This window comes from Seriola lalandi, unplaced genomic scaffold, assembly GCF_002814215.2.
Source record: "Seriola lalandi dorsalis isolate HSWRI2012SDOR001 ecotype SW California unplaced genomic scaffold, Sedor1 jcf7180002054874, whole genome shotgun sequence".
In the NCBI taxonomy this organism is placed as follows: Eukaryota; Metazoa; Chordata; class Actinopteri; order Carangiformes; family Carangidae; genus Seriola; species Seriola lalandi.
In genome coordinates, this window is record NW_019525427.1 from 1,054,591 (window position 1) to 1,079,590 (window position 25,000).

The 25,000-nt window shown below is 41.1% G+C and overlaps 1 protein-coding gene and 1 long non-coding RNA gene across 2 annotated transcripts in view; one reads left to right on the forward strand and one right to left on the reverse strand.

Moving 5' to 3' along the window:
- The window catches only part of lrrc75a (leucine rich repeat containing 75A), a 50,647-nt gene that overhangs the window by 11,745 nt on the left and 13,902 nt on the right, over nucleotides 1-25,000 (reverse strand). Inside the window, exon 3 of the mRNA XM_023428417.2 lies at nucleotides 15,212-15,324. Coding sequence (XP_023284185.1) covers nucleotides 15,212-15,324 — 113 coding nt within the window. The remainder of the gene's footprint in view (nucleotides 1-15,211; nucleotides 15,325-25,000) is intronic.
- Nucleotides 18-2,727, forward strand: LOC147817865 (uncharacterized). Its single transcript, XR_015438600.1, has 3 exons — nucleotides 18-645; nucleotides 764-853; nucleotides 1,926-2,727. It is a non-coding gene; the product is annotated as an uncharacterized LOC147817865 (long non-coding RNA).

The window sequence follows — 25,000 nt, forward strand, 5'->3', positions numbered from 1 at the left end:
CGCTACAGAGAGAGACACACGCCCGCTTCGAATGGAGGTCACCCACCCCTGTCTGGACGACGACCAGCGGGACGGTGGGACTGAGTGCTGCATATGTCATCTGTGACATACAAGGATATAAACTGTGACTTTAGATTCCAGCGCAGCCCATTTCCTTCCCTTTCCTTCTTTCAGAACACGGTCTGGTTCGGTGTCAGAGGAGAGAGTACAACACTGACCCGTTATAATGAGAGCAAACATGGACCAGACGTTTCCAGCGGCCTACGGAACCAGAGCGGATCACTCAGGCCCGACATTCCCATGCTGATAGCTGCTTATCTATTTTCCTTTAAACTTCACATTCAGGAAACAATATCTCGAGAGTCATAAGCCACTCTTCCACTTATCCGCAGAAATGTAGAGCGTATAAAGACACGGCAGGGACTTGGAGCCTGGATTTTATATCGCAGCTCTAAAAAAAAAACAAAAAAAAAAAAAACGCATTTTTGTCTCAGCTCTTCTTCAGCGCTTCACCACGAGGCTTAGCTGTATTTCACCTCCACGCCTTTATCATCCTCCCAGTGTTTGTGTCTGTCTGACTGGATCTGTCCTCCTTCTCTGCTTCATCTGAAACTACCCACTACTTTCCTGCAACAGACTCACAAGGTGAATCCATCCTCTTCAGACATTTATATTCAAGATTTCATTATTATTAGAACATGGTCATGGTACATCTCGTTATTTCTCCTCTATCTGCCCGTCTGTGTTTCCATCTCCTCCACAGATCATTTATCACCCCGTCAGCTTGTGTGTGAGCACAGCTAAAGATGGCAAAGTCTCCTTTTGACTCCTCTCCTGCTCCGTGACAGTGGAGGTGAGAAAACATCCTCTCCTCCTTCGCCTCCCGTGCAGCAAGGTTTGCAATGGTAGCGCAGTGTGAGGGTGTGAGTAGTTAGGTTTCTGTCTGCCAGACTGTGTTACTGTTAATCCACAACAGGATGAGCAGGGCCAACATTTCATCTTGGATGCCGTTTTCTGTCTGACTCGACGGTTGTGACATATTCAAAGAGACGCCACTAACTCCACTGCAGTCATCAGTATTGCTCCACTCCAACCACGGAGGAGGAGCTGAGTGAACCAGCTGCCCGGGGCGTTCAGGTGGAAGAAAATCCTGCAAACACAACATTCTCCAAGACAGCGGTTTGACACCTGTCTCGCTGCTACATCATCTCCGGCTTTAACACCAACATCACACACTTCACCCAGTGGTGTGAGCACAACCGCCGACAGCAAAACAAAGGAAATAGTAACAGTCACCCCACCACCCCTTCACCCCATCCTCACCTACGACGAGAGCGTTGAAATGGACACCTTCGGTATCTGGAGGCTAAAAGGACATCTATGTATTTTAGATTGTACGGAGCAGAGCAACCAGATTAGCTCTTCATTGTTCTTTACGTGCTAATGTGTGCGAGATGGATAAACGACTCATCATTGCTAGATTAAAATCTCGTCCTCTGTTATTCATGCAAAATGTTTTACGGGATAATACACCACACTTTAATGTGAGCACTGGTCATCTGTTGGTGCCGAGTCCGTGGACAAAATGCATGATGGGAACTGTCCTTTGCAGGGTTTGTTCTGCTTGGAATATATGCTCCTCGTCTACATCAGACAGACCAGAAGCAGATTTTCTTTCAAAAGGTCACTAAAACAAAATTTGATTTATCTCATATTGATGTTATTGTGGTTTCTGTAGCTTTGATTGTTTTCATTTTTTTCATGTTAATGTGCGTTTGTGATCATTTTTCTTGTTGTTTTTATCGAAAGTTGCTGTTTTTATTGTTTTACATGTAGATTTATTTTAATCATTATCTGTGTTTTGGCTTGTTTTTTTGATATAGTGTGATTTTAATAATTGTTTTATTTGTTGTTTTTGTGCGTAGACCTCAGGAAGACTGATGACCACTGTGTGGAAGCTAATGGGGATCCAAAGAAAAGAAATAAATGCCGCTCCCCGCCTCTACCTAAGGCTGCACCTAAGCATCATTCATCCCATGCTCTCTGTCACTAACCGGGCCAAACTCACACCCATCACCATCACTGCTGCCAAGATAATAGGACAGCTCAGTTTCTAAGGCCATCAAACCGATTGCAAACACGATAGCACAGGACATCATTCAGCCACTTAATCGACACTTCACCGCTCTGCCCGCTGGACGCAGGTTCAGGTCCCTGAGGTGCAGAAGGGCTCGCTTCGGCAAACACCTTGCACCTGCAGCCACGGCAGAACTAAACCAAGGTGGTTCACAAAGCATCTTGTCCACATGCTGTCATTGACTGAATGTTGTTTTACTTGTTGCTGGTGTGTTATATTTATGTATTTCTACCTGTTAAAGTTAAGCGCTGTACAGAAGAGGACAATAAAGTCGGATGTATCAGGTCCAGGACTAATCTTGTTTTTCAGATATGTGGTTATGTGAAAAATGACAGAAAACAATCAGTCATCAAAATAGTTTAATTTCCTGTCAATGAGTAGTTTAACAATTGTTGCAGCTTTAAACATCTACTGTCCACAACAAAAAGGAAACTGAGAAACGCATGTGAGAATGATTTTCAACCAATCTACTGTCTTGGAAAAAAGAATTTCTGGCACAAGCTTCAGTTATCAAGTTTAAGCTTAATGATGTGAGGAAAAAAACCAAACTGCGACCGGAGCATTTGGCTTCTATTCAGTTATTCATCTATAAAATACACTGAGAACAATCATGAGTCGCTCTGTACAAAGTGTCTTTATCTGTGTCAGGCAGCAGTGGAGCTCAGTGGGTAATACCATTATTCACACAGCTACAAGAGGTCACTGGTCCACTGGGAATAAACATGAGTCACATTGAGACACAAACAGATGACGATGTTGTGTTGTGGAGGAGGCCAGGCTGGAGGCGGAGATGGCGAACCATCAGTCCTCTTTTATCTGATTCAAATGCACTTTATGTATTCATGTTCAGCAATGCCGGCGCATTCAGAGCATGACTGGTGTAGCACTATGTCACCATACAGCAGTCAGCTTTACATCACAGACAGACAGTGAAGGTTACATTTGAATGTCTTTGCTTCACCACAATAGTTGTTATGTGACTGTGCTGCATAATAATAAAGAATTATCATTTTCATAAACATTTATATGTTAAAGACAATGTTTAGTTTTAACTGTGAAGTAAATGCTGGTTGCACAATATAATGCTAACCCAGGCCACTGCGGTATGGACTGAGCCTAAATGGTATGTGCCCCTTCACTATACAAACTGTATCTCCCATGGGGCACTGCATTTCATAGAAAATTAAGGGTGAATTTAGGGCAAAAAGGAAGTGTGTCAAAACAGGTCAAAACAGAAAGAGGACAGTGCTTTTGTTGTTCCATGTAGCTATCAGTAGCTTTCCCCCGCTAGCAGAGATGACAGTTGGGTGGAACAACTGGAATAAGTGTGGAAACTCTCTGTGGAAAAGAGAAAAACCCCCGATGTAGGAGGAGGCAGAGATGGGCTTTCACGAGCTGGAGAGAACCATGGTCAGACTGGGACAGAAATTCAGCTCTGGACATGCTGGGACCAAGTTAATTGTTTTCTAAAAACTGACAGTCAGTTATCCTTATTTCTACAAGATCAATAAAAACCAGAACTTTTCTATTTGTTAATGCAACAGGTGTCTAACAGAGATCAGGGTTTATATTTCAAACTGGGTGGTCACCTTTATAAAAATGTGCAGTGAAGTGTACTATAGTCTTCTTTGCAACAGCGGTGCCAAGATTAATACCTCTCCGAATCACTTTTTGAGGTGTTAAAGTGAGAAGGAAGTGGTGGGATTAAAGACACGTGATCCACTACACCATCTGAACTCACAGATTCAAAAACTTTTTTCTTCTAAGCCTCGTGAGAGAAGATCATTAAAACCTAATAAACGCATAATCCGCCTGAATCACCTTTTCTACTGAATCTTTCATCGCCTCCTACTCACACAGCGTCACCAGCGGTTTCTGTCGTAATCCCATATATTTTTAGAAACGTGCTTTTCGTTGTTTTTCCCTGTTCTCCTCTGTGAGCTATGAACACACAAGAGTTATTGTAAAGTCAGCAACAGCCTCGGGGGAACAATGCTGTTCAGAGAGGGAAGGCAGAAGTGGACAATTTGGGACCCGAGACGGAGGCAGAGAGAATGATTCAGAGGACGAGTCCAGGGAAAGAAAAAAGATTTGGACTCTAACGAGAAAAGGGAGAGAGAAAATGAATCCAAGTGCTTTTGAAGTGCTCAGATAAATTTTGAATCGTCCTTATCACCACATTGTAAGTCATAGCCTGCATTAATATTTGAAGGCTATAGTTCCCATTTTAAATTTTTTTTATTTTGTCATTTGGGCAGCGCCAATTCAAAACAGACTTTTCATGTTTTGCAATGAATTCAAGAGGGGCCAAATGATAAAAGGGCTGGAACAGTGTCAAAATAAAAATAAAAGTCTTTATTCAAATGCAGAATAAATATTAATTTAGCGGTCTCTGAGGACGCTGGTCAAGAGGGAGGATAAGGCCTTGCTCTGTAGAAAGCAGCATGCTGACATATTAAACACCACAGGACACAATTCAACTGGGAAATTAAACTGATAACAATAGCACAGGGAAATAGAGGAGCAAGAGGAAGACAAAAGGGAAGCCAAAGCCGTCCTGCCTGAGGAATAATATTGATAACCTGTAGGAGCCAAATTCTTCATGTCAAAATATTGTGCAATTGTTATTTTTTTATTGCCCCATAGGATATTCAGATGTTAAGCTGATTGTGCTTTGCATTTGGCGAATGGGTTTATTGATTTATTTTAATGTAGAAATCGAACATGGAGTCTTGCCCGAGTCTACGCCCTCTTGCCTCATGTTTCCCCTTTTCATGAGAGGTATTCAGAGGTCGGCCCCTGGTAGAGAGCTACCATATAGTTTTTGACCACATGTAACTGTCAGTCTTACATCTTATCTGAGGGCATATAGAAGCTTTATTGTTTATTTTTCTAATTATAACTAATAATCAGGGCTGTTGGGATTGAATATACTTGTGTGTTTATATTATAAACATATTTGGATCCCTTTGTTTTCATGGTTGGACTGAGTGCGTCTAACTGCACGTATAATACCTGGAGGCTCAAGGCAAGTCTGAAAATAACAACTGATATCCTTTTAAAACACAGAAAATGGGCATGACATCTCGATATGAGCGATGCAACGCCGGGGTCTGACATTAGAAAATGTTGCAGCTTCCTAAATATTAGCAGGAAACAGAAAGAGAGAGGGCGTCTTTCTACAGGTGCAGCATATGATTAAAAAAAAAAAAAACCCTGTAGGAGAGTCACAGGGGCCGACTCCTTCTCCCACTGGAGCTCAAACTTGACCAAAGTTGACAGAGGGGCGGGTAAAGAAGAAAGACAGAAAGCCCAAGTTAAAACAGACGATCTGCTGTTACACAACCTCAAAATGAAAGTGTCACGATTTCAAAACAATGAAAACTGGCACAAAACACCCAGGAGACATTTTAATGCTGTAAAAGCGTCTGAAAAATATTACACAGTGACAGCTGAAATGTCCAAAGCCATCAACAAATGCTACTTACATCACAACATTACTTGTATATTAGTCTATGCCCATAAATGTTATAGAGCTGGACTCCACTGATTAAATTGATTAAATGGGACAAAATGATCTTTATATGTTGCTAATTTAACTGGCAACCGCATGTTTTTAACAGATCAGCATTTAAAAAGGTCTATGTTTACATTGTTTGGGCCAATAAACTGTAAATAATTCTGAAGAGCAGTTTTGAAGCTCAGAGTGCGCTGCTCTACCGTCACCATCTTGGCAGTGCCTGACTCCGCCCCTAACTCCCGAATAATCCAAAAATGGTCAAAGAGGACGGGCATGTGTGGAGCTGAGACTTCAGTGCATGCTGGTTTGTACCAGGCTGTAAACATGTTTATTTCTGCTGTAAAGTTGGACATTTTAACATGGGAGTCTATGGGGATTGACTCACTGTTGGAGCCAGACTCTAGTGGCCATTAAAGGAACTGCAGTTTTTGGGAAAAATATTTTAAAGCTGCTATGATCAATATTTTTGTATTAACAACTGACCACATGCTACTTGTATGTGAAAGATGTCACTTGTAGAAATGAACCCACAAAAAATAAACACTAAATTCTGCAGTTTCTCTCAGATCTACACAGCATTTTAGCATTTTTAAGCTCATTGTTTTGGTTTTATGGCCGACAACTTTAATATTTTCATTCAGTTTCACAAAAAGAAAAAGCAGCTATTTCATTTTACCTGCTCCGCATCACTCGTAGATCTCTGTAAAGCTTCCGAGGCCTCACCACGCGTTCATCAACAGATAACACTAAAAATATCAAACCCCCTCCACAGTCAGAGCTTTTCTCCTTCAGTGTAAATAGATGCTTGCGTGAGGTTTACAACAACATCAGCAGTGACTGAGTGTCAAAGGGTTCAAGCCGACGAATCAATGACTTCCTACAGACATCGAAAATGTGTTAGAAACTCGCAATGCTTTATTTTCCAATAATTGCAGTTGCTGCTTCTCTGTCGACTGGGGTTTCTGTCAATTCATGCACGTCCTTAATATTTTAATCGTACTGCAGAATAGTGGCTTTAGGATATCAGACTATCTAATATATGCTGCATATTAGCCATCAGCTGCTTCAGATTAAAGCCTAGCCTGTACGGCCTGAACCCGAACCGCCTGCTTAATTATTCATGTCTCCCTCTCTCCTACATAGATGCAAAAATGTCTGAATATATATGTTGAAGGGTAAATATCCTCCCTGCTGGTTGAGACGAAGCAGACGAAAGAAATCAAGGGGAAAGACGGAGCAGAGAGAGGCACAGACATCCTGAGTCAACGCTCAACTTCTCTCTCTGCTGGCTGTCAGAGCGCAGGTGGGAGGCAGCCAATAAATCTGTTGGCGTGGCAGCGACAGTCAGCCAGTCAGCAGGCGGCAGACCAAGCTGGCAACAAGCTGGTGGACGGGTAACGAGGCAGACAGACACACAGACGAAGCAAGATGTAGGTCTGTGTGTATGTGTGTGTGTGTGTGTGTGTGTGTGTGTGTGTGTGCAGCCATACAGCTGTGTGTAATGAGTTTCCATGGAACACAATGTTGTGGTCAAGTAAAACCACAGCAAGACCTCATTATTTCCTTCCAACATCAGGAAAATGAAACGAGCCATTTGGAAAAAATCACACAAAAGCGAGAGTCGGAGGAGACGGACAGATTCAGGTCCGAAGGATCAGCAGACAGGCAGTTGTTTACTCCTTGATTTGTGAGTCAGCATCCAACCTTGTTGCAGTGGATGCAGTTTCTGGACCTCCTTTCAGCAACAGCATTCACTTCAGCAAGTATTCATCAGTGCTAATATATATGATTTATACCCGTAATCTGCACTAATCAATCAGTTTTTATTAAGAATATATCAACTGACGACATGTAATGTGAAGAGCGTTGCTCTGAATGATCACAAACAAGCGTTTCCAGCCACAGCAGGCGGCCATGTTCAGCTCGAGCCCAGATAAACCCAGCGAACACCTGCCCGGTAACTACCTGTGCATCAGACGGCAGGTGGACAAAGATAGTGACGAGCTCCTGATCACTGGTGGAGCATTTAGCAGCTAAAGACCCAGATACGTAGCCTACTTCTTTCGGGACGTGGTGGAGACCAAAAGAGCTAAAAAAAAGGAGGGTGAATACAGGACTTACATTCAGTAGGTCACCAGGAACACGACTCAGAATGAATGCTAATGATGCTCTGTGCTCTCAGTGATTCAGACTGACTGGATGTCAGTTTACAGTTTGTTCTGCTGCCAGAAAAAAACAGCAGATTTAACAGATAAAATCAGATTTACTAGTTAGTGTTGTTAAAATTAAAAACAGATACAACTGCCTCCATTTTTAACACTTTTAACCAAGTCTGGGTTTTATTTTTGGAGCTAATTTCTATTAGTTATAGCAAAAATAATAAAAAGAAATCAGGTTTTTGAGATTTGGGATTTGGAAAGATACTGTTATATAGTTTGATAGGGAAAGTAAAACAAGCAGATGCTCATTCAGGTTGTTCAGCCCTCCTACACCATCAGAGAAAACCAAACATATCGGCTTTTTAAAATGTTCTATTTAATCTCTTTCATTGAATATATTTTCTCTTCCAATTCTAATTTTAGCCTCATTTTCTTCTTCTTTCCTTCAAATTTGCTTCAGAAATGAAAGAGCTATTGTCCTAAAAACCATGAACATAGAGTTATCCAACATTTTGTTTGTCTGCAGGCAGAGAAACAGTTAGCTGGCTCTCTCGTTGGTTAGGACTTCATGACCGGGTCAGAAGGCCTGAAGCCGCCGCAGCTGCATGTTTGTTTAGAAAGCGGCAGGTGAATTAATCAATCACATTCTGATCGGTGTTTTGGTATCTAACAGGGGAACTCGTCATCGGCTTCTCGAATATGTGCATTTACATTGTGGGGACACTTCCAATTTTTAGGCAGTAAACTGACAAAATACAAGCGTACCCAAAGCCGTCCAGCGAGAACTTGAAAAAGTTGTTTTCACGTCGGAGGAAGTGAAGAAGAAGTTGGCCGACTGTCTGTAACGGACTGGGGTGCACTGCTGTAAATAAGACAACAGTTTAGAAGCCGGATTATCTCAACCACTTCATCTGAAGGTAAAAACCCAAACCAGTGATTGAAGTTGTTTTTCTATTTCACATAAATTTGGCAACACCGGAGTTTTTTTATTTGCAACCTGTTCCTGGACGTCTTTGATGTTCTCAGCTGCTAACCAGGTAAGTATGATGCAACAGACAGGAACGACAGCTGACACTGTGGGAATAACAACCTGGTTGTGAATGTAATTACTGCTGCATGAAGTCACCGGGTTTATAACTTGGCCATCGCCTCCGATTATCTCATGAAGATATTTGTGGATGATGTCGGTGTTTGACTCGTTTCCATCTGCTTCTCTGTCTCCTGGCTCCGTCTTCCCACCCCAGAGTTCGACTCCAGTCAAACACAGCTGACGGGCAGAATGAAGCTTAATTTCTTGTCTCGTCCTTATGTTGCTAAAAGTAACCCTGCCCTGAGAATATACGCTGTCACACTGTTTACCTCACAGTTTCCTCTGCGGGGGTCCCAGACCTCGGTTGTAAAGCAGAGAGGAGAGCAGGTCTGCCGGACACTCAGCTGTGCAGCTGCCTCGTTTCAGAGGACGCGTTGAATCCACTGAAAGGAGCTGTTGTTACGCAGCCAGACAGGGAACAGTGAGCCTTGTTAATCTTCCCTCTTTTCTATTTTCCCTCTTGAATCTCAATCACAACTTCTCTTGTTGAATAGACAATAACAAACTGACCGCCGGTTTATTTACATTTTTATATACGGTCCTCCCTACACAGCAGCATTGTCTCTTTGACCGCCACTGAAATCCTGTTCATCTGGACTTTGATCACTTTGATCCAAAAACAAGTTCAGATCCAGAACCAGAGCTGCCAGGCCCAGCTGGATCTGATCACACACCCCTCTTTGTCCAGTACGCTGTCGGTGATGTAAGACCTGAACCTGGGAGTCTAGAAGCGTCTCCACATCCAAAAGAGGAAGAGAGGAATATTTCCCATGAAGGATCAACAACTTCTTCTGCTCTTGGAAGTATTTTCCTGCTAATAATAAAAAATCTCGACCTGACAGCTGACGAGTTGTTTGCATGAGATCTGGTCATTTCTCCTCCTGTTTACCTTCATCTCCGTTCACACGAGTCTAAATTATGTGAGTCATGATGCTGGCAGCTCAGCGACACATCCAGTGGAGACTAAAGCCAAGTTTGTGGGTGAATATAATTTTTAAAAAACCTGTTACAAAGACGTCCTGATGGAGGTGCCATTAAGCCGGACATCCCAAATGCATGATAAATAATTAAGCCACTTTCTTTGTTGTGGTTTTGCCGTCAGCTTCACTGCAGCAGGTGAAACAACGGAAACATGTCGTTTACAATCCAAGGAGCTCGAATCTACCGACTGTTTGATTTGTTTATGAAGGGTTAATTAATAATATAAAAAAGGTCATGTATGATATTATGATCACATGTGAGAGATACAAAGATTTAATATGAGATGAGCCGAGACCATGAATTAATATGTAGAAATATATAAATACGATAATTAGTTAATAAACTAGAATGGCAGTCAGGAGAGCACATCGGCCTCTCTCACAATGTTAAGTGATAAAAATAAATAAATCCCAGATCTGCCCGTTTAACAGAACGGCACCAAACTTTCACGTGTTCTTCCTTCGCCCATCCCCCATCCCTCCACCAAGTGTGGTGCAAATTGGTTCAGTACTCTTTATGTAATCCTGCTGACAAACAAACAAACAGACAAACAAACAAATAAAACACTAAACCCTTGTAGAAAATGGGGGGCTAATTATAAATATATATAAAAAACACTTTATAATGAGGAACATGGCCATTAAATGTACCACGTTAGCTAAACACAGTAATTGTTATAGTAATAATCGTGAGTTTAATAGCGGCTTTATTCAAGAAAAACAAAAATAAGGCGTATTTTTTTTACTTTTGAGCAGATGGAAACTGAGTGTCACCTGGGACCGACCCATATTTGAATATACACGTACTCAAGAATCTGTGTTTTATGTTAATTTCCTTTGGTCAGGATGATATTGCATTTCCTTATTCTATGCAAACTGCACCACAATGTTACAGTAAATATACTGAAGAGTTAAAAGCGTGACGAAGTGCTGAGGTACAGAGTTTTATTTCTTCACTGAGTTTTCCTCGTGTGCAGAGGTCACATGTGACAGAGGTGAATCGTCCCGTCAACTGTCGACACCCGAGACGCACAAAGCTAAAAGCAGCAGACCAACCTCAGAGTAACACTACTGTTGCACAGTGGACACACACACACACACACACACACACACACACACTTAGAAATGGAGAGACGTATTTCTCATTACCATCAGGATTTATCCGTGTAAGTGTTCACGAAGCAACAGAAAAGCGTGTTCGAAGGTTAAAGATAAAACAAAAGACCAATTTACGCTCACGGTGAGAGAAAGGTTCGTCTGCAACAGGGAGATGTTCAGCGTGCCGACATGTTTCAATTACTGCAGTCTTAATTAAAAATCTCTTTAACCTCTCTGCCATTTAGATCTCAGCGTTGTGACTATTAAAAACGGTGCGAGGAAATCATTTTTAATTTAAGAGTTCCTCGTGTTTAGAGCCCGTCTCCCTGAGTGTGAACTGACGCTCGCTTAGTAAAATGACTCAGTAACAGGAAATAATGAACCGGTTTTTACGACGTGGTCAGTCGGGTCAGTCTGCGGTGATTGACAGCCAAACTCATCAACAACTACCACGCCACCGCTTTGGCACTGCATTCCTACAACACTGTCGTACAGAGGTTACTTCACTTCTTTCTGTGGAAGAGAGCCGATGACAACAAATGGAACGGCCAAAGTTGTCATGTTAGTACCAACGGTGTATTGATTGATTCATGACTTCGACTCATATGTTGAGTAACAGGCGAGAAAACATTCCTGCTTAACAGCTGGTGGCAGCTGCTGTGAACTCAATTATGTTTTCTACTTAGCTAATGTTAATACGGATGACCCGATCGATCGGCCGATTTTCATTAAATATACGTGATCAGCAGATCTAGTCACCGACCACCTGTGGCTAATGTGTGCTGTGCAGTGTGGTGTTTACAAAGTGTGTGAGACTGATATGACGTACGCCATCTGCAACGCACGACAAAAATGATCCGTATCCGCTGATCTCACTCATAGATGATCAGTATCGGTATCGGCGTCAAAGAAACGTGATCGCAGAATCACTAATCGTAGAAAGAAAATCAGAGGAAAGAATCCTTTCGTTCATCATTCGCTCTTCTGACAGTTTCTCTATTTGCCTGTTAAACTTGTGTTGCTGGAAATGAAAGTTAGCTTAGCTACGTTTTTATAGCTGAGCTTATTAGATCAACTTGACCTCAGCTGCACATTTCCTCTCAATCAGTTCTTTGACTGCGATTTTTCTTCATTTGCTTCATTTCGAGTAAGTAAATGAAATCATTAAAATCACAAACTACCTGTGTTCATCGGTCTGTATTGTTTAACGTTAATTACAAGCTACATCCGTGGTATCTGTTCGTAAAGTCAGTCTAACGTGCTCGTATGTCGTCGGTGGCTCCGGTACGTAAACAAGCAGCAGCAGCAGCAGCAGCAGCAGCCCCCCCCCCCGTTTATTAAACTTCACACAGCTCCTTCAGGAGACACACAAAACTCTACACAACCATTTTCACATATGCAGCAGCAACACGCACAAACAGAGACTGTCAGGTCTGTGACACTATATTACATTAATAATATTCGCTGATGGACGTCGACGTTTTTAAGGAATAAATAAAAGAAGTGAAAATTCTCTCATTATCTGCTGGTTGTTTTTCATCTGTGGAGAAACAAGTTTCTTTTTTTTGTTGGCTCCAGGAAGGGGTGACATAATCAACATGAAGACGTGTGTGTGTGTGTGTGTGTGTGTGGGGAGGGAGGGCGTTAATGGAGTGTGTTCCATGCAAAAGGATGATTCAATCTCATCCCTTGCCCCGAGACTCAGAGTAAATGGGGCCCGTCCCTCCTCTGGCTAATCACTCTGACTGGAGTTCATGACAGCGTGAAGTGCCGACTGCAACGCCGCGCTGATTAAATCCCATCCACCAGTTCAGAATTACTTAAGATAATTACCAAACTCATTTTAATTTTTAGCTCCAGCTTCATTTAATTCCATTATAGGTGAGTTTCTGCTTTGACAGCATTTGTTTGGAGACTGTTTGATAAAACAAAAGCCACCGATCGTTTTAGTTGAAAGCACCGACACACACACACACACACACGGCAGGTTGAATTGTTATTTTCCCCTGTCTGCTGTTGTGTAGGGGAGCGTTCATAACAACCGATCCTCTATTCACACAACGGTGGGGAATCCTCTCTCCGAATGTGTCCGGCTACCATCTGCTCGCAGCAGGACGTGTTTTATAGCAGGTCTGATGGATTCAGGTTGTGCTGCGTCACACAGGGATCAGGTTTACAACAGCGATAGAAAAGCTCTTTTCTTTTTATTATAAGGAAGTTTAATAATATTATTATGGACACAAATATGTTTTATTATACTACTTTGCTATTAATGTGGTTATTATTGTTGTTTTTATGCATCTAAACTGTGGCATTGAATTCAATCAACAAGTGACATTAAAGCTGCAGTGATTAATAGATTTGACAGGAAATGAATTGGCAATTATTTTGATACTAATTTGAAGCTTCCAGCTTCCTGTCCGCTTACATTATGACAAATCGATATTGTGTTTGTGTTTTGGAACGTTTGCTGATGAATCATAAACAATATGAATCTATTAATCAGGAAAATAATCCTCAGATTAACTGATATTGAAAATAACTTTTTGTTGCAGCGTGAACAAAGTTTTCTGGAGCCGAATGCTTCGCTCTCTGACTGTGTCAACCAATAGTCTGAGTGCATTTGCAAACACGGGACATTTAGACGGAGAAATGAAGCAGTAAATGTGATGGAAGTTGAATATTTGTATGTTTACAGAGCCGAACTGTGACGCTCTTTCTGATTCATTTCTAAACTTCTACATTTAAATGTGCAGACAGATGCAGTTACTCTGGGAAATAGTCACAGAAAAGCTGTTTTCGTTTGGGGATTTCTTACGTACCTGAAGACGCCATGACAATATTTACAACTGTTAGATTTTGGGAGGCTGAGAGTGAAGTTATAATATTTGTCTTTGGTAAAACCCCATGTTCTTTTCTACTTCTGCTGATGAAGCTGATGGTATTGATGTGGACAAAGTACTCAACTGAAGATGATGAGTTAATTCTCATTTAGGGTTATTCTTTTACACCGTTAATGCTCCATTTGTTCGCTAATGTTCCATGTGATAATTCAGTATACACCAATCCAATTAAACAATACCATTAAATACTTTGCACCAGAGAGCAGAGAAATACAATTACAATGAACAAAACCATCATCAAGTGAAACATATTGATGCAACAGGCATTGTTTTACACTTGAGGTTTATGTCACGCTTCGCCCCAGGAAATACAGTTACACACCGTGCAACACTGCAGACACTCAGAATGAGGTTTCTACAAAACTTCAAGTTCAGTCCTCTGAATAAAGGTCACTGAAATCCAAACAAAACACCACAAATAAAAACTGAATTTACACAATAATGTGCATCATAGAGACGGAGTCTGTTTGACAGCACGAGGGAAACAAAAAGGCAAAGCGAGACAGTGAAGGTGACACGGAGGGAAGTGATTTCGTCTCCAACTGTGTATCAGCGAGGGCGAGAAAAGAGAGAGACAGAGACATCAGTGGATTTTTTTCCCATGGCGTCCAAAGGAGCAGCAGATGATGACACATTGGTGATTGGTGACACACTGAGATGTTAATGAAACCAAAGAGACACACACACACACACACACACACACACACACACACACACACCCTTACAATAAACTCACCATCAAACACAGATGCCTGAGCACAACCCTGACCAGTGAGAGCCAACCCAGAATGTCCTCACAACGCCAAAGTGTCCTCACAACGCCAAAGTGTCCTTGTAATGCCAAAGTGTCCTTGTAATGCCAAAGTGTCCTCACAACACTAAAATGTCCTCACAATACCAAATTAATAATAACAATGAAACTTTATTTTAATAGCACTTTTCTTAAAGTTACGAATTGTTTTACAAGAAAAAGGTCAAATCAACATTATGCAAAAAGATCTGACAGTAGGTAAAACGAGGCAATAAATTATGTTAAAACAATAATAAGGGATAAGACAATATCAATAAAATACATGTGAGACGTTACCAAAGGCTGAGACAAAGAAACTTGTTTCAAGAAGAGATTTAAAGGAAGTTAAAGAGTCACAGTGTCGGGGCTTTAATACCGAACCCTTCGTCACAGGCCTTGACCTCGGGGAGGACCGGCAGGCCTCCACCCGCAGAACTCAATTCTCGTTTGGGCACATACCTTATCAATAAATCGGAGATGTAATTGTCCTCACAATGAAAAACGGCGGCTTCACAACCATAGAAAGACACTCACCAGGCCTGGGGCTTCCTCTTCAGCAGGCCCTGTCTCCTCCAGCGGGAGTGGGGGCTGAGGTGGTAGGTCAGCTGACGACAAACCTTCTCCATCGCCCCGAGAGAGTCGCCCTCCTGTCGGACACACAGGGACAGAAACACACAAACTAAACACACGGCTCAGTTACACAGGACTGTGAGGGGATGAGAAGAGAAAAAAACAAAACCTTCTGGTGGCCATATTGGAGGGATTCAGCACGACGAAGTATCAGTGATGAGAACAGCTGGTCGCACTTTTCAACATGATTCATTCCTGTGTTGGTCTGGAAAACAATTTACTGCTGTTAACCTACATCTGACTGATATCACGTTGGACCTGGCAACCAAATGAGCTTTTTATAAACACATCTGACTAGCATACACTAATTCTTCCAATATCATCATAACAGCTTTTTATTTGCTACAAGAAAACACAGTTTGTTTGTTTGTCAGCAGGATTACACAAAAAGTGCTGAACCGATTTGCACCATCTCGGTGGAGGGATGGGGTACGGGCCTCGGAAGAATCCGTTAAATGTTCGTGCCGATCTGATCAAACACAGGCAACATAGGGCGTCGTTACAGTTCAGTTTGGTGCAGATCCAGATAATAATTCGGATCTCACAGACGTGTGTCGGGTTGTTTGGCCTCGGCCGAGGAACTGAATAGAATAGAATGAACAGAATGCAGCGATAATTAATGTAATCAATCACACCTGTGTTTGACAAGTGATTAACTGAGTTGTGGTTTAATTAAAATTGTGTTTAAGGTTTGTAGCATGAAGCTAATCAGATTAACTCAACGCCGAATTTACTTGAGTAGCCTTAATGGAAATCTAACATTTTGATAAATAATTACCTTCACCAATGAGGTTATGCTTCATGTTTTAACTCGTGTCTGTTTGTTTGTTTGTTTGTTTGCAGGATTATTAAAAGAGTACTGAACCTTAAGTAACTGATCTGGTTAAAGAGGCAGATCCAGGATTCTTTTTTTTTATCACTTCACAGTTTTTCTATTACAAGTGCGAGACAGACGTGTGCAGGATTGTTTGGCCTTGGCGGAGGTATGCGTTTCGCTGTATGATATACATCACTCACGTCACACAAGTAATGGATAACTGACTGAAGTAATGATGTGTGAGTCAGAGGATTCAATGCTGCAGCTTTTCCAATGTGTGTGTGTGTGTGTGTGTGTGTGTTCAGGATAGTACAAAAACCCCAACCCACACAAGTGACAGGTGTGTATTTTGTATGCAGGAATGTATATGTGACACTGTCAGGTAAAAGCTTTGCCGTAAATAGAGTCTCACACACACGCACACACACACACACAGGGAGTAGAGACAGGAGAGGAAATGTCATGTTGGACACGACATCGTCACAAAAGCAGACGGAGCAGTGAAGTGTTGCAGCACCGACAGACAGGAGAAAGACACAGGGATGTAATTAAAGGAGTCGAGGATCGCTGGAGCAGAGAATTAGCAAACACACCTTCTGTCAGTGTCAAATTTCTGATATGACGGGACACACGCATAAACACACACTCGCTGTGAGGCTGGGGAATTCGATGCTACATGACGTGTTGATAGGCTGTGTCCATAATTGCTCCGTATTTACTACCCACTGTGTTACACCGCATTCACTTTGTGCCATTACGTTTGAGTGTCTGAAGCGTACGGCGCACAATGAAGAGCACTCAAACATCACACAGCTGAATGAAAACTGCTCCGCGCGCGACTTTCCTACCACGAAATGATTCGCCTCGGCACCTCGGGTGACTGACGGGTAAATTACAGTCATGTGAGACAACATCTGCTGGTTGTGACAAAAAAAGAAAATTATGATGAATCATAAATGTCAGACGTCCCATTTTACTACTCGGTTTAGGGAACACTACTGAGTTTTCATCACGTATGAATCAGCGAACACGGAAGTGATTTCAGACACGGCTAACAGGTGACTAACGCGCCGCTTAATTACGACCCATCTGCCTCAGTGTCGACACAACCCTCCTCTGTACCATAACTGTGTGTGTGTGTGTGTGTGTGTGTGTGTGTGGCTTGTACCCATACGGAAATGCATTTATTCAGTCGGTGAGTCAGGTTTTGCAGGTCCCTGGTATCCACTTTAAAACAGATGGTGAAGGGAAGAAGTGATATCAACAAAGACGTTCAGTGTTCCCTAAACTGTGAGCTACAACACGACACGTTGCTCAGGTCGGTGTGACAGCGAGTGTGTACTTCGTGTCTTTCTCTGTAAAACACTGAAGGGCAGAAGTTGGATAGAAAAAGCAGGAAAAAAAAAAACTATTTTCTATCAGACAGCGTTCGTCATTGAATTGATACCCAGAGGTAAGCAGAGAGAGAAAATGTTCTTCCACTTCAATGACTGCCAAATGAATTTTTCATTCTACAAGTTAAATGAAGTGATAATGATGCATCTGTGTGGTCAGACACACTGTATTTATGCTGTAAATTTACATTTTTAGATTCTCATTTTTCATAATAATTTTCCATATTTTGAATTTTCTTGTCCCGGTTCTTTGCTTCACATATATTTATCTAGTTTTTTTACTTAAAGCTGCACTAATACGTTTTTTATATTGTCAGTGGATGAAATGACTTTGTGTTATGTGAAAGGTGTCGCAGATCTCATTTATATGAATGTCATTATGCTGTTAAGAAACTCGACTTACAGTTTACAGACGAGTTACTGAACAATGTAAAAGTTTAGCTGCTAGAGTCCAATATTTTTCTAGAGGCCAAACACAGTAACGAGGAGAGTGAATAGTGGACGTACATTTCTCAGCTGTTACCTTGTGTGTTGGATGTAAAACTAGCCGACTGTTTGCTAACACGTCAGCAACAGCACTGGTTGGTGATATGGTGACGCAAGTGTTTTTTAGTTGTTTAGCTCCGTAACGGCTCGAAATAAATGAGTGAAGCTTTGACATGATGGTTTACAATTTCCTACTGTTTTAAACTTTCTGTTTCCTCTCTCTGAGTTTTCCCCTCAGGAAAAGCTGCTTATCCTTCTGCTTTGTTTGTTTTTTTTGTTGCTTAGTTTTTCTGTTTGTTTTTTTTAAGCTGCTTTTGTGTGAAAATGGAGTAAATCAAAAATGTTTCTGCTAATCTAATAAATGGAAACAGGCAGGTTGGTATCTGCATTGTCTTGTGGCGAGTCCTGCAGAAAGTCTATTATAGCTCACATCCTGTGGTTTCACAGTTCACGGTTTAAACACAGTCTGGAACAATGAGCTTAATTACCGAGGAGCACAGTGAATATTTTTTATAATATTTTATTCCCTACCTCCCCCTGTAATGTTAATGCAGTCCGAATGGGGCCCGATTACTCATTTAAACAAGATTACCTTAGCTCATAACACTTCTCCACGGCTTCCACGTCTGAATTATCATTTAGGACCCATGGTGCACGCCGGTGCAATCAAAACTGTGACTGGCACGAATGTATTTAAGTTGCATTGAAAACAGAAAATGTGGAGCACCAGATGCACAGGCCCTTTTTTTTAATGACACTTGTCATGGCAGGAAAAGCACAGGTGTAAGCAATTAAATCCACAATCCACTGAGCCAGCATGTATAATACCAGAAAGCCCCAACTCTAAGTGAGTGTTGCTGTGTCTGCTGGAAAAACTGTTTCCTAGCACATTTGCCAAATATCAGCTTTATAAGGTGATAATATCTCAGTGGTGTTCACAGCTTGTTTCCACTGGCCGCAAGTGACTGAAAAAAAAAGGTTTAATATTTACAAGTTTTAAAAGTCTGGATGCAAATATTTGTAACTTTTTCTTCTTAAAATGGTATGATTATTATCTGCTACAAAAACCCACAGGAACTTCTCCTGTGATGGTTTAAATGGCACCCGTCAGGTTTTGTAGTATAAGGGACACAAATGCAGACCATCTAAAGTAAGTGGTGATTTATTAAATTAAGAAGAAAGAGAAACTTACAAAAACGGTGAAAATGCTGACAATCCAAAATCATAGGGAAAAGAAAAGCAAAAACTGAAAAGCCAAAAACACTTGGAACGACTTCAAAAATCCAAAACAGGCCGGACAGAAGAACCACAGAAAACGTGACGAACCGACACAGACAAAGGGGAGCAGAGAGACTAAACACACACAAGGGAGGCAAGGGTAATTGAACACAGGTGAAACACATCAGGGCAGGGCGGACAATCAACAACACAGGAAGTAAAATAACCACAAGACACAAGGGAAATAATACAAAATAAAACAGGAACGAAACAAAAAGTGTTCAACATCCCCAGCGATTAATCGTGACAAACCAACTCCAGTATTCACGAGGGTAGTGGATGGAGACACACATAAATGTCCATTTTCTTTTGCTGATTTCTTTTGCTTTTGATTTCTTGCGCTACATCTGGATGGACATCTGGATTAATGGGTGGCTAAGGTGTCATGCATCACACTGCCTCTAACCTAACACATCTCCATTCTCTGTACTTATGTGCACTGCATCCAAATACTTCTGCACACTATTCAAATTTAACACATTTAACAAAAACACTTTCCCTTGTAAATTCAAATGTATATAGAGTTTTTATTGTATTTACTAAATTAATTTTTTCATATTTTATATAAATATCTGGAGGTCATACATATTCTGCTTTGGATTACACATTTTTAATTCTTTAATTTACGATTACTAATTTTGTTTTTTCATTTAAAAAATGTACCGATAACTGCATTAAAACACATTCCTGACATGCATGTACTTGGTAAATTTACTTTCTTATTCTGATGTAATGTCCTGCCATCCCAAAATATATCTGTCTGCTGTTTGACAGCTCCAGTTTTGCTTTCAGGGTTGAGAAAGTCCTGTGACTCCTGGTCTGATGAAAACCTTTTAGAGGACATGAACTCAAGTGTGCATGCTAAAGCTAAAAGCTAAAAATACAACATCCTAGTTGCAGAAGCATTGACATTTTGTAGTTGCATGTTTTCATTATTACATTGCGCTACATGCATGAATTTCTAGTTTGCACTAGGCACATTTCAATGGTCAATACCAAACCAATAACTTTTATTTTTCAGACAAATCACTGCGGTTCTTGTTTATGTGTGTCGTCTTATTTGAGACGTATTGATGTCGTGCTTTGTGCCGACACTCTCGGTAATGTACAGTAAGAGCGGTCTCATCATGTCAATAAAGCTGCATGAATTGAATTGTGCTGGGATGAATGAGAGAGAGCTCGGGTCGATGAGAGCAGCAGCAGGAACAGCCGGCTGGAGCCTCATGGCTTCACTGTGGCCTTTTCCACATTTCACTGCATCCAGCTCTTTCTCTCTCTCTCTCTCTCTCATCCTCTTTTTTTTCTCGTAGCGCTCTCTCGGTTTCTCCTTTTCATGTCTTTTTTTGTCGTCTCTCTCTCTGTTGTTCTGCTTCCCTCTCAGCCCCCGTACCCTCCTCCTCTCTCTCGTTACATTATTGATAAAGAACACATCTATGAATCTTTCCAGTCTCCGGAGAACTGATGACCCCTCTCCTCTCTCTCCCATCTCTCTCTCTCTTATTTATCAGTCTGCTTCATCGCTGCTCATTCCCCTCAGGCCAGCCTGCTGTTAAAGTTCGTTTGCACAGTACAAATGGAACCATTACTTTAGTCCTATTTTTCATTGCATGCCGTACATGCTCGGCTAAATTACTGCTGAACTGTTCCTCCGCTCTGCACATGAATTGTTGGGATAATTCAGTCGTACTGCTCTCGTTTCAGCGGACAGGAGATACAGGGGGAAGACCTGGTTCACAGCTGAGCGAGGGAACACTATGTGCTGTGCAGGGGCAGAGTTATCACAGAGGACACTGATGTCCTTCAGGGGAACTTTGTGGTCAGGGTGATGGTTATATTATACAACTAAAAGGTATATTTGATTATATGATATGAATCAAACAACCAGAAAAGATTCCCTGATTAAAACTATAAATCTGTTACTGTGTGAAGACATTCACGTAGGAATATTAACAAATAATATAATGAAACAGTTTTAAAAAATCAAAAATTATATAAACAAAGATAGAAAACAAATAAATAAAATTTCAAAAAATGGCAGTTTTTATAAGTGGTCAACCACAGAGACAGGAACACTTTAGTTCACACTCCTGTCTTTCATACTGCAGGTGCTGTGTGTGTGTGTGTGTGTGTGTGTGTGTGTGTGTGTGTGTGTGTGAGATCCTTTGACCAACATCATTTCACTTCATTTAGCACTTTGAGAAAGACAAGACAGTCTCTGATGCTTGGATCTTAAAGATAAAAGACTCACACTCCAGCAAAGACATAGTGATGGAGAGGCTGAAAAGCTCTGTGTGTGTGTGTGTGTGTGTGTGTGTGTGTGTGTGTGTGTGTGTGTGTGCAGGGGGCTGCTGTCTAGCAGGTATTTATGAGTAATCAATAACTATTCCAGTATTCCTCACTAACACACACACACACAGACTTCAGAGGACATTACAATGACTTGCATTCATTACGCTAACCTTAACCATAACTACCACTATAACCCAAACCCTTACCCTCATCTTAAGACGTGTCTTCACCTTAAAATTAACGATTTACTGCACATGGAGGACAAGTCCCCATCACGTGACAAACACACGTAGGTCCCCAGAACATGAGTAATACCTGAACCACACACACACACACACACACACACAGACAGCGAGAGAGTTGTGTCTCCATGACTTCAGAGGACATTACATTGATTTACATTAATTTCCTGGAGACTTACCATAACCTTAACCATAACTACTATAACACAACCTTTACCTTAACTTAACCATACCCTAACCTTAACCTAACCTTTACCTTAGGCCAGGAACACAATCGATGCGTGGCGGCTGCGTAACATCTTGGTTTTCATTTCGTTCCCATTTTAACAGGTTGGGCTGAATCTGAATATGTCACAAATAAAAAAATAATAATAATTATATATTTTTTAACCATTTTAGCAGCTGCCATCTGCCAAAAATAAATCAGACATTTATTTATGATGATAAGAAATCCCATATTAAAGTAACCTCTAAACTCTATGTGGGGAGACAGAGCTGGCGGTAGCAGCGACGCAGGCAGCATTGACGGCTGAAGTGACGGCTACGGCGCCCGTATACGTTCCAGCATGTTGCTGTAGCAGTGGAGATTGAAGATACAGATACAGATGCATTTAAAAACGTACTAATTCTTTAATGTATCACAGAGTACGGCAAACTCGTCTTTCTCCCGTAGCAGTCAGCTGGGCTGCAACTGTAGGACGTTTCGACATAGAGCCTACGTCATCTGGTGTGCTCCCGAAACCTTACCGTAACCCTCACCTTGAAACATGTCTTTACCATTAAATCTAACGATTAACAGTACGGGGAGTCGCTTTTTGTCCCCACAAGGAAGATAAGGCCCCATAATATGACAAACCGACGTGGATCCCCAGAACATGAGTAATATCTGAACTACACACACACACACACACACACACACACTGCTAAGTCTTCTCATATTGTATAAGCGCGGCCTGTGGTGATCCAGTTCTATCTGTATTGCATTGTGTCGTCTATTCATCCCGAGCCTCCTCGTCTCCTCCAGTAAATGACATCTTTTCTCTCACAAATCTCTCTGGGTCCGTTTCAACCGCTGAGGCAGAATGTCAATATCAGTTTTGAATGTGAAAAATAAAAAAGAAGACGGAAGATAAGAGAGAGAGAGCGAGACACTCACACAGATAAAGGCACAAAAATCAGCCACAATTTGAGATGATTTCTGATCGTGATGGAATCTGCCACAGATTTACAAACACAACAGTAAAGGTTTGCACATATAAATAAATATATTACATTACAAAAAGATGTCAGTAGCTTATCATCCATCCATGCACTCTTATTATATATCTGATTAATGAATCACATTTGATAATTGTACATACTTTCGTTAACTATAATTAACTACTGCCTATAACATGATCTGCTATGAGTCATTCTGTGTTTGTCAGACGGCACAGCTCATGTCCATCCAGATGTTTCCACATTGGAAATAAGATACACGTCCGTTACTAAACATCTTTTAAATGAGGTTTTCCATTTCCTCATGATTTCTGGCGTAGCTCTGTCCTATGTCATCTATACCTATGTATCTGATTTATTTTATTAATTTGCATTTATTTGCAATAAATTTGCCAAGTTTTTCAATTTTACTTAATGTGTTTTTTGATTGAACGTTCGCTGTTGAAAAAGAGAACAAGGCTGAAGATGCTGGATAATGAGATGTAAATGTAGACATTGTTTTATGAACAGCTCGCGGTCTGTTGCATGTGGACATATGGACGAGTGGGCAGATATTTAACGGTGGCGCCTGTTGCTTCACAGTGTTACACAGGAATACTGTGTAACTTGCTGTCATCTGCGAGATCTTGTTGTTATTTTCTATTTCTTGCCACAGATTTTTGTCATTGTTGTCTGAAAATGAATAAGAAATCAGCCAGTGTGGTTTATATGGAAACAACTGTGTGACTGCAGTTTATATAACAGTTCTATAACCTCAAAGAATCTATAACCTTGATCAAATTACTTAGCTGAGGCTGCGTTCCACACAAACACATTTTGGTTTTTAAAACGCATCACTTTGGCTACGTTTACGTCTGGCGTCCGCACTACTCTATGGTTAGTTTGAGAGCTGTTGGAAAAGGGGAAACTCAGAGCTAACGGTGCGTTTTTCGACTAGTGTGACTGTGTGACTTTAGCTTCGCTGGTAGATCGTGCATCTATTCTTACACCAGCTGAAACTGTCACTGCAGCTGCTGTGACTCTGTTATTTTCTTTCTTTCTTTCACCTCTTTTATAGTTTCAACTTCAGTTTCACCTCCTCTGTCTGAGAAATATCTCAGTTTCTCACTTATTCTGCGGGATCCATCCATCCATCTGTTCGTGACTCCACTCTCCTCTTCAGCTCTCTGCTCGTCTTTACTTAAGATTGAAAAACAGTGTTTGTGTCTGTGTGTGAGTTTGACCCTGCTGATACTCCTGGTTCATCCAGTGTCACATATATACATCTCCAGATGTGTGGTGTCTGATTTGATTTCTAACCATCATTTATTTGATTATTTATATTAAGTGAAAGCAGAATAAAAGCATCGGAGAAAAAGTGTTTCACCATCAGTGAAAGCATAAAACAGGTTTTCTTACTGCTGCTCTCTGAAGTTACATCCAATAACACGAGACAGTGCATTACATTAAGACCAATACATTGGCCTCTTAATATTGACCTTTAATTAAGTCAGTTTAGTCTTCATTTAATTTGACGCATATGATGCAGGTTGATTGATTTCATATTTACTGTAGAATCGATCGATACCACCCCGGCTGTCTATGTGAAGAGTTGATCCTGGACTGAGTGTAATCTAATTGTGTGTTTTATTATTGATAGAAGCAGCATTATGCAGAGTTTCACTGGTATTATACTGTGTGTAAAAAGCTTAAATAAATAAGATGTGTTCAGATATTTCACCGCCCTTTGATCTATATAAATATATAAATATAATACCTTCTCTCTGATGATTGACGACTTACCAGAGCTGGATTAACATGATGTAATCAACAATTACTTTGCTATTTATGCATCGCCGCAACTGTCTAATAAACAATCTATTAATCCCGTCTGTGAACCGAACAGGTTTCCAGTCCCTTTGTTTATTCATGGAAAAGGGGCCATTAATCCTGCAGCAGTTTTACTGTGTGTTCATATTAATCGGATGTG